At 32.9% G+C, this 10,834-nt stretch overlaps 1 protein-coding gene across 1 annotated transcript; it reads right to left on the reverse strand.

Annotated features, from left to right (window-relative positions):
* Positions 1 to 1,524: 1,524 nt before the first annotated feature.
* Positions 1,525 to 9,423, reverse strand: LOC140438871 (uncharacterized). Its single transcript, XM_072528509.1, has 2 exons — positions 8,061 to 9,423; positions 1,525 to 1,769 (listed from the first exon to the last, which is right to left on the reverse strand). The coding sequence occupies exons 1-2, from the start codon at positions 9,421 to 9,423 to the stop codon at positions 1,525 to 1,527; spliced, it is 1,608 nt and encodes a 535-aa protein (XP_072384610.1).
* Positions 9,424 to 10,834: the final 1,411 nt, after the last annotated feature.

Consider the following 10,834-nt stretch of genomic DNA (forward strand, 5'->3'; position numbering starts at 1 on the left):
CTCACTTATGAGCCACTCCAAGAATAAAAATTTCGACTGATTTTTTTTTTATTTTAATTTCTGTTGTTACAAAACGAGCATACCTAATGTTAAAAAGAAATTAGATCTTCGATTCGTAATATTCACGAAAACAAGGGTCTACACAAAGTCCAACAGTTTCTCCATATTTGTCCTTAGAGTCTGCACAAACAAAGTACGTTTGAGTTTCCTTCTTTTTTGAAGAGCAAACACGACATATTTTCGCCTTCTCCAGCTTCTTTGGATAATGTGGCTTTTCCATATATGTCGGTTTTTTTAATAATGGAGCACGAGTGTTTGTATTTGCTTTTAAATAGTAAAATACAAGCAACTCTCTAAACTTCAAATAAGTAATTTTTTTCCTTGAACTTTATTATATAGTTACGTGCTATTCCAAATGCAAACATCCAATAAATGGAAAAACACTTTCAGATACCAACGGACTGTTTTTCAGGGCGTTGTGTAGTACGACACCATTTGGTCACTTCGATCTATTCCCGACATATTTTTGTTATACTTTACTATGACATTTGGTTTCTCTAGTTTAACACCTCTCTTATTAATGATTTTACCAAAAGCAGCGTTATGTTTTGTCGATATTAGTAACACGTCACGCTTATCTTTCCACTTTATCACAAGTAAATTTTTCTTCTTTCGAAACACACTTTGTCCTTTTCTTAATTTAGTAGTTATAACTGATTTGGGATTCCCCTACGATCGTTTCGTAACGTTCCAACAATGTGTGTTTTTTGTTCATATAAATATTCAGCTAGACTTACACTGTTGTAATAGTTATCAAGGAATCCCGTATGTCCTTTGCCTAGATAACGTCCTGCTAGTTTCGTTACTGCCGAATAAGCGTGACTAGTCTCTTGAGAAACTGTCCCTTCGCCCGAATAAATTAGAATTTATAGCACAAATCCATCTGGAGTGCAGAGTTTGTATAATTTAATTGCGTATTTGGCACTTTTATTTGAAACATACTGACGAAATAGAAGTCTCCCACGCCAAAGTAATAATGTGAGAGATTAACATCGGGATAAAAAATACTCTGTATATTTTGGGTGATGTGATTTAACAGCTGTGAAATTTTATGTAAACGTGAAATTTTTTCATCAGCTTCTTTGTAAAAACACAGACATCTAAGGATAGATTCGAAGCGATTTTTAGACATTGTATTTCCAAAACGTGGATGAAAGTATAAAACATTTGTACTCCAATAATTTTTAATGCTGGGCATACTAATGTTACCCATTAGTATGCATAAACCAAGAAATGTACACAGCTCAATATTATCGACTGGTGTCCAATGTTTTATTATCGAATACCTTGTCAAATTACGCCTGAATATTTCGGCACGTAATTTCATCCACTCGCAAATTTGTACCTTCAATGATTGGTGAAATATTATTTCAAATATTTCTTCTGTAGTACTTGTGGTTAGGGTATTAATTTGTATACCAGCTTGCTCTGTAAATTTAAACAATGTGGGTTCACTGTCAATATCTACCCACTCGTCGTCGTTTTCATTTGGACCAGCATAAGGATTTCTCTCGACTTTCTTTCAACATCTTCTTCAGCAGTATCTTTATTATTTACACTTTCATCAGACGAGTTGAGGTATTTAGCGCTTGAGCTATTTGGTAATGAAGGTGCATAACTACTTCCTGAATCCGAGTAAGCTTCTGGCATTTCCTTAGAAAAACATGCCAAAACTTCATCGTTGTCTTCAGCCATTATTTTATCAGCATCTTATTAAAGCTGTTTTTGAGTTAAGTCTTTACGTCGTGACATATTTTAGAAAATCTGAAATAAAATTCTGATATTAGGTACTGATTTTTTTTCAGTGCAACATAAATGAAAGTATGCAAAATCCTAATTATAAGAAACAAATTATATGAACCAGGTTGAAAAAATAATTTATAGGATTATTAAATGTGATAAAAAGATGCTATTGTAAAATTTAAAACAAGAATATCAAAAAAGGATAGTTGCAACCCATATTTATTAAGATATTGTTAGTAGTATATTGAGTATATATGTAGTTAGTTATGACATACTCTGTATATACAATTATTTGTAAAGAAACAATATAAACCATTTTCAATATTGAAATTTTAGGAAACAGTTTTGACTTACAAATACATATAAATACATACAACACACAGTTATAACGCATATATAACAAAGAATTTTTGTTTCTTTGTTTCCCATTCTGTATCCTGTTTCTTTGTTAACGCTTTTGATGACTTCATACATGATTCAAGTAAAGAGTATGGGGCTCAATGAGTCCCCTTGTCTTATTCCGGTGCCTACTTCTATAGGTTCTGTAAGTTGTCCATCTATTCTTACTTCCATTTTGTTGTTTTGGTAGATATGTTCGGTAGTTTTTATAATATTTAGGGGAACTTTTCTATTATACAGAATATAGATTACATCTTTGAGTCTTACTCTGCCAAACGATGTCTTTGGGTAAATCAGACACAGAAATGCTGGTCTATTATACTCTAGTTATTTCTCAGGAACTTGCTTCATAACGAATATTGCATCTGTACACGATCTTCCACTAGGAAAACCCTGTTTTGTTCATCTGCTAAACTTATCCTCTCGTTTATTAGTACTTGTCAAAGCTTACTTGGCATATATATAGATATATATATATATATATATATATATATATATATATATATATATATATATATATAGTAAACTCAGATGCAAAACAATCAATCCATTCCTTATTTCTTATTTATTTAAAGTTGTATAATTTTAGAGACATTGAATTACGTATGTAAATTTAGGTGTATCCTCGTATACGAGAAATAAAATAATATTTTTAATATTGCTTTTTATATTTCTTAAAACAAATTGGTATTTCAGGTTTTTGTCAAAAAGGGTCTGAAGCAAGTAGATATTTATTGAATGTTGTTTTTAATTCAACAACCATACTAGTGTAGTGATTTTATTTTCAAAACGTGTTATATTTTTAATTAATTATCCTTCCTAAATGTCTCTAACTCCGGCATATGCTGCAAGAGCGGTGACTTTAGTTCAAGATGGTCTTAGCCAATATTATGCAGCTGAAATGTTGGGTGTTAGTCGATCTTCGGTTCAAAGAGCAGTCCGGCGTTTTAGCGACATCGGTAACTTCACAAGAAGAGCAGGATCATGTCGTAGAAGGGTAAAATCCGAAAGAAATGATCGATTTCTGGTCATAACATATTTGAGAAATCGGCATCTAACTTCAGTTGAACTGGCAAATCGTCTGAGCGAAGTAAGAAAGGTGGATGTAAGCAGATGGACAGTGCGTCGACGACTTGTAGAAGGTAATTTATTATCCAGAAGGCCAGCCCTATCTCCAATACTATTCATAGAACATTGCGGAGCTCGCCTTACTTTTGCAAGAGAACATGAAAACTGGAGTGATGCAGATTTTAGCAATGTATTGTTCTCAGATGAGTCCAGAGTTTGTCTAAGGTCACCAGACGGCCGAGAAAGGGTTTGGAGAAGACACGGAGAGTGATATTTTTAATGTAATATTGTGAAAAGAATAAGTTATCGGGGGGGGGGGCTCCGTTATGGTTTGGACTGGTATCAGTTCAGAAGCCCACACTGATTTAGAGTTATTGTAGATAGAGGTTATATGACTGCTGCAAGATACATAACAAGTATTTTAGATCAGCATGTGGTACTTTTTGCTCCTTTCATTGCATTGGACCTAATTTTATTTTTATGGACGACAACGCGCGTCTTCACAGTGCTAGAATCGTCAACCAATATATAGAGGAGGTGGGAATCGTCCGTATAAACTGGCTAGCTTGCAGTCCCGATCTCAATCCCATAGAACCTCTATGGGATATAATGGGAGGACGTCTTCGAGCACAAGTACCCCGTCCAAACAACTTGGCTAAACTTACAGCGGCTCTTCAAGAAATATGACACCAATTGAATCAATTTGATATCCAGAGGTTAATTACCTCAAAGCCTAGATGTGTACAGGCTATTATAAGGGCCCGAGAGGGAGACACTAGATATTGATTTATTATCAATGTTTTTCTTAATTTCAGAAAGTTTTGAATATTCTTGTATTTTTGAGTTTTAGCGTATGTCTCTATAAATAAATGATTTTTTTGGATAATCTGTAAAAATTATTTTAATCTAACATATACTTTTACATATATACCTGATTTAAAACTAATATCTTCAAACGTTTTCTTTTTTCAGCAAATAATACCCATGGATCGAGTATATATATGTATGTATATATATATATATATATATATATATATATATATGTATGTATATATATATATACATATATGTATATATATATATATGTATATATATATATATATATATATATATATATATATATATATATATATATATATATATATATATATATATAATCTATTTCAGCCTTTCGTTTCTTGAGGTCCTGATGATGCTGTATAACAACTTTTAAACAGCGAAACCGGTTGCCCAATCTTTCGTTTAATAAAAATTTACAACCTAACATGGATTGTAAGTATAAGACCAGAGTCTTATAGACACAGCAACCTTTTCATCATTTGTTTTAATAAAATTTAACCCAATACATCAATAATTAAAATATATTGTATATCTGATCCTCTGACCCCTAATTAATATTTTGTTTGTCTATATATGTTGTATTTTTCTTTATAAAATACAACATATATAGACAAACAAAATATTAATTAGAGATCAGATAATATACAATATATTTTAATTATTGATGTATTGGGTTAAATTTTATTTATAATATAATATAATATAATTATATATGTTAGATCACTAATCACGTATTTGACTTTTTAAAAAAAGAACTTTATTTGTTACAAATTAAATATTAAATAATAGTACAAAATTAAATTAATTTAAAATGACTACAATAACTGGACTGGTCGAAGTTGCAGCTAAGAGTGGTTCCGGCATCTGAGAATGGTAATTTATATGTTTGGTATGAAGTGCTGAATTGCTGTTCCCATGAATATTGGCCAACGGTTCGTACAAAGTTCTAATGCGTGCTCAGCGGTTTCTATGGGAATGGGATGATGAAATCTGAAGTCGGCGAACTTAAGCTAGTTCAAGGTTAATATTTTCTCATATAACAGCTCCCCTTATTAGTGAAAAGTCAATGCCATTGCTTTGACTTTTACAGAGTAATTGGTGTTTCTGCTTCGCTTTCTTGTTGGACATTGGGTCTTCTTCTGAAGGAGGCTAAGCCCTGAAGTTTCTGTCTAATGGAATTTCTGCGTGGTAATGAAGTTGGACGCTGATCCTGGGACAAGGAGATTGCAATTTTTGGGAATATTTTGGTTCGGTATTTGCAGAAAAGGTATAAGATAACTAGGATAATAATCAGGGATAAGGTTGATATAGTGAATAAGGGTAGATGTTCCTCAATGAATGATTGGCTCATAATATGGTCCAGTTCTTCTGAATATTGGTCCAATTTGTGTTGTGCAATATTTAAGTCATCTACGTTGATCTTACTGAGTTTAAGTGGTTTCAATTTTGATAGGTGACTCTTTGTCTCAAAATGGTCACAGCATCTGTAGGGTACGTTAACTGGGTGACTTCTATACGTGATATTTGTATATTTCTCAATTTGGTCTCTAGCATGAATTCTGGTACTGCCGATGAATGCAATACATTCGGGAATTAATCTTAAGATTGAATTTGTTTTGATTATTTGTGTAGTGACGTCTTTTCTTGCACATTTGATTGTTACTGGTAATGGATCGGAAATGGTTAGTAACCATAAATTTCGGTCAATTTCTTGTACATTGTAACCTTGTGCCAAGAGCATGGACATCTGGCAAGTTTTTGGTAAGTTGCTAAGAGGTTTCAAAAGCTGGGCTTCACATATAGCATCTGTGTCTATGGGATACGAAAGAATGTCTGTACACATTCTTTGGTTTTGACTGATTTGTTTGCATTTTTCGGTGTCCATGGGTAAGACATATGAAATTGAATCATCATCTCGCGCTATGTATTTATGAACAGTTGAAAGTATATGATGAAAACCAGTTTGATTATCTAATATTGGTATTGAATATAATTGATACAAGGTGAATATTTCGGGATCAACTAACGGAATTTCGAGAACGAAAACAATTTTTGAATCAAGCTGATAAGCTTGCAGTTTTATTATGTCAATATACTGAGCTATATTTGACATATAAGTGGGTAGAGGCAATACGTTATTTTGTAATGACTGTGAGATTTCTTTTGATGCGTCCATTAAGTCTATGGGCGAAATAATAGAACTATGTAGAATTTGCAGGCGAGAGAATGTTATAGAATTTAGTATATCATTTAAATAATTTTCTAAAAATACGTAGCTTTCCATTAAGGACTCACATAAATCTAGTATTTGTAATTGTGCTTGGTAAAAGGATATGTCATTATTAATGTCCAGAAGTGTAGTCTCGATAGTTTTTAAGTCTTTGTTAAAAGTTTCTTCGTCTATTTGCAATTTTTGAATTGTAGTGTTGAAAGTTCTTATAACTGAAGTGGTAACAGATATTTGATTTTTTAGGAGATTTTCAATTTGAGTTTCATCGGAATTTATCTTATTTATACATTTATTAAAGTATTCGCCATCAGAGGCGTCTAAATTTCCAGTAATAGATTTCCAGATTGTTCCAATACCATTTACTAAACCGCGTTTTAGGCGTTTATTATAAGGTACTGTGTCAGAGGTTATTTCTTTATATTTTAAATTAACGGAGTTTGAGATTTGTTTTAGCAGACTAACATGTGTCTGTACTTCGGCTTGAAAGGCAAGTTTTCTCGGTGTATCCACGTTAATAAATTTTTCTAACAGGTTTTCCAAAATTCTGTCATTATTGGATATTGTAGTTTTGATAGGTAATAATTCTTTGTAAACAAGTAAAGTCCATTTGTCATTAGATATTCGTATAGTTCTTTTTTCATGAAAAAATATTCCAATTGTGTTATTAATTGGAGTGAGGAGAATTTGGGATTGGACGATAGGAAGGAGTCCATAGAATCTGTAAAGGAAAATTATTCAAAATAAGGTTTGAGTCTGTCAAAATTTACTTTAGAGGTTTGGTTAGTTTTGGGGTTAAGGATAATTGCGGAATTTGTAAAAACTTCTTGAATTTCGAAAGGTCTATTAAAAAGATTATCCGATTTTGATTTAATTTGTGATTCTTTTACGTAAACTTTGTCACCAATTTTAAAATCAGGTCTTCGTTCTGAAATATTCTCGTCAAATCTTACTTTTGCCTTTTCTTTCTGTCTTTCTGTTTTTGCTCTGGCTACTTTGTAAAAATATTCCATGCGGTTATTCAGGTCTCGAATATATTTACTCATTAGTGTTTTTTGATTGTATAGAGTTTCTGGTGGTCGGCCTGCAGTGTGCCCAAATATAAGTTCATATGGTGTGAAACCGTGGGTCTTATTTTTTGTGTTGTTATAGCATATTATTGCATAAGGAAGTATAGTAAAGGGATGATCGTTTGGGTTCTCGGCTTGATTTGCTCTAATCATTTCTGAGAGTGTGGCATGAAACCTTTCTATAGATCCATTAGATTGTGGATGGTTAACGCTAGAAAATGTTAGTTTAATGTCGTATAATTCGCATAGATCTTTGATTATAGCATTCTCGAATTCTCGACCGCAGTCACAATGAATTCTTAGTGGTGTTCCATAGTGTTGAAAAAAGAGTAGGAGTGTCTTGACTACTGTTACTGCCTTTTTGTCTTCCAAAGGATAGGCTTGCGTGAATTTTGTCAATTCGTCACGAATAGTTAAAGCGTAGTTCCTAGTAGGGTATTCGAATATGTCCATATTTATTCTTTCGAATGGTGTTTTTGGAGTTTCTGTTATGACTAGTGGTCCACTTAAGTTTTTCCTGCAAATCTTAACTTTTTGGCAAATTTCACATGCTTTTACAAATTTCTCTACATCTTTTGTTAAATTCTTCCAATTGTATTTCTGCTTTATTCTTCTGACAGTTTCGTTTATTCCTCGATGTAAGTTGTTTTTACCGCAATGGTAATGATCTAAAATTTGAGGGATTTCGTCTTCGCTGGCTGTTTTAATTATATTTTGACAGATTCTTAATTTTAATTCTTTGTCAGCAAAAATATAAGAAAATATCTCTAGGATAGGTAGTTCGAGATTATTTTCGACGCAATATATTTTTGATTCATCGAATTGATCTTTATTTGCAAAAAGTACAAGAAACAAGTGTGATATTACTCGTTCGGGATCAAACGGTAATGGTATAATAAAATATTTTCGATCTTTTACAGTTTTGCTGTGTACAATATTAATTCTTCGGTTACTATATTCCATGTTTTCTTCGAATATGTCATTCATTATTTTCTCGTGGAGTTCTTCAAGTTTATTTTGCCAAAAAAATGTAACAATATTTTTGTTGGATTTGTCTAATAAGTCCGTATTCGATGTTTCAATTTTAGAATAATCGATTATTGACTTAGTTCTATACAGTTCGATAAACTTGTCAAGTTCTTCGGACATTTTTTCTATATTTTCTTCATCGTCGTCTTCGTTTTCTTGAGTTTCCGTGTCATCTTCATTCGATGCATGTAATGAGATTTTTGATTGAAAGTTTGCACAATCCTTGAAATGGTTAATCTTTATCCTTGAGAGGGCATCTGCATTTCTGTTTATTTTTCCTGCGCGATGTTCTATTTTATAATTGTATTCTTCGAGTTTTAGGCGCCAACGCGCTAATCGGCTTCCGGGATCTTTTATCGAGAAAAGCCATGTAAGGGGTCGATGATCGGTAATCAGGGTGAATTTTCGGCCAAAAAGATATGGTCTAAAATGTTTGACTGCCCATACGATAGCTAATAGTTCTCTCTCTATAGTCGAATATTTTGTTTCGGCACCGCATAATGTTCTGGAGGCATAAGCTATGGGTAAATCTTTTCCAATAGGGCCTTGCGATAGAACGGCTCCAATCGCGAATGCACTAGCGTAAGTTGTTAGTAAAAATGGTTCCTCAAAATTGGGATATATAAGTATTGGATCTGAAGTTAAAATATTTTTGAGTTCGTTAAAGGCTTCTTTACAATCAGAATTAAAAATAAAAGGTACGTCTTTCTGAAGTAGTTTCGTAAGTGGTTTAGAAATTTTGGCAAAATTTGGAATAAATCTTCTATAGTAACCGGCTAAGCCTAAGAATGACTTTATTTCTTTGGTGTTCTTTGGTTCCGGGAAGTTTTTGATACAAGATATTTTAGCTGGATTTGTTTTTACACCATTTTCTGTTACAAGGTGGCCTAAATATGCTACTTCTTTTCTTAAAAATTCGCACTTGTCTGGCTGTATTTTTAAATTTGCTTTTCGTAACCTTTTAAAAACTTCTGTTAGTCGTGACATGTGATCATGAATAGTGGGTGAATAGATAATTATGTCATCCATATACACTAAGCATCTTTCGTTTTGTATTCCTAAGAGGATGTTGTCCATTACTCTCTGGAAAGTAGATGGAGCATTCATTAGTCCGAATGGCATGCGAACAAATTCGTAATGTCCATTTTCGACGGAAAAGGCCGTTTTCTGGATGTCTTGTGGCTCGATTTCAATCTGGTGAAATCCAGACGCTAAATCTAGTGTTGTGAAGTATTGGCATCTTCCTAGTTGGTCCAATAGTTCTGATATTTGTGGTAGAGGATAACGGTCTTGTACTGTGAGTTCGTTGAGTTTTCGATAATCAATAACAACTCGCCATTTTTGTTTTCCTGACGCATCTAATTTCTTCGGTACGACCCAGACTGGACTCGACCAGGGCGAGACACTTTTCTGGATTATTCCTTCTTCTAACATTTTATTAATTTGCGTCTTTACCTCTTCCTTATGTATTTGAGGATATCTATAGGATTTAGTGAAGATAGGTTTAGCGTTGTTTGTTTCGATTTTGTGCTTGATTTCGTTTGTGAAGGTCAGTTTGTCGCCTTCGACATAAAATATATCTGCGTATTCAGTACATATATCTAGAATTAGTTCTTGTTCTTCGCAATTTAGATGATCAATTCTTAGTTGTTCTTTAATTATTCGTGTTCTATCTACTACGGGTTCTTCAAAATCATTTCCGTTGTAGGATAGGATTGTCTCCGAATTTTTGAAAGGTTCGATTGAAATGTCTGAAAATTCGATTGTCTTCGGCATAGCATTAGCATTTAGTACGGAAGTTAAGAATTCTCCATTTTCATCTACATGGACTAATGCATGAGGTAATCTAACTTTTTCTATTTCTTGAGCTGATAATATGGCATCTGTATTTAATAAGTTGCATTTTAGTCTGCATATTTGTTCGGTCCGGCTGTCAATGGTAATTCTATTTTTTCCTTTTATTCGTTTTCTCTCTGGTCTTTCAAGATTTTTGTCTTGATCTCGATTGTTTACGATAGTATATTTTTCATTTATAGGGTTTTGATATTTTAAATTTGATTCCTGTTTAGAATCTGATTTAATTTTTATTTTAGGTTCGTTTTGTCTTATTTCTGTGGGGTGTGTCGGTGTTTTGTCTTTAGGAGGTGTGTTTGTCTCGTGTCCTACTTTGTGAAGGGTGACAGTTTTAAAATTTGTATGCAACTGTCGGGATTTAAGATCTATTACGCATTCATAATGATCTAGAAAGTCTAGGCCTATTATGCCATCGAAATCAATGTCTAAATTGAAAATAAAGACTTTGTGAGGATTATTGTCAGTGAAGGGAATTAGGACAGATTCTGTTATTAACAATTTTTGATCGGTTATACCTTGAATAGTAACGTTTTCAGGAAATCTA

This window comes from Diabrotica undecimpunctata, chromosome 4, assembly GCF_040954645.1.
Source record: "Diabrotica undecimpunctata isolate CICGRU chromosome 4, icDiaUnde3, whole genome shotgun sequence".
In the NCBI taxonomy this organism is placed as follows: domain Eukaryota; kingdom Metazoa; phylum Arthropoda; class Insecta; order Coleoptera; family Chrysomelidae; genus Diabrotica; species Diabrotica undecimpunctata.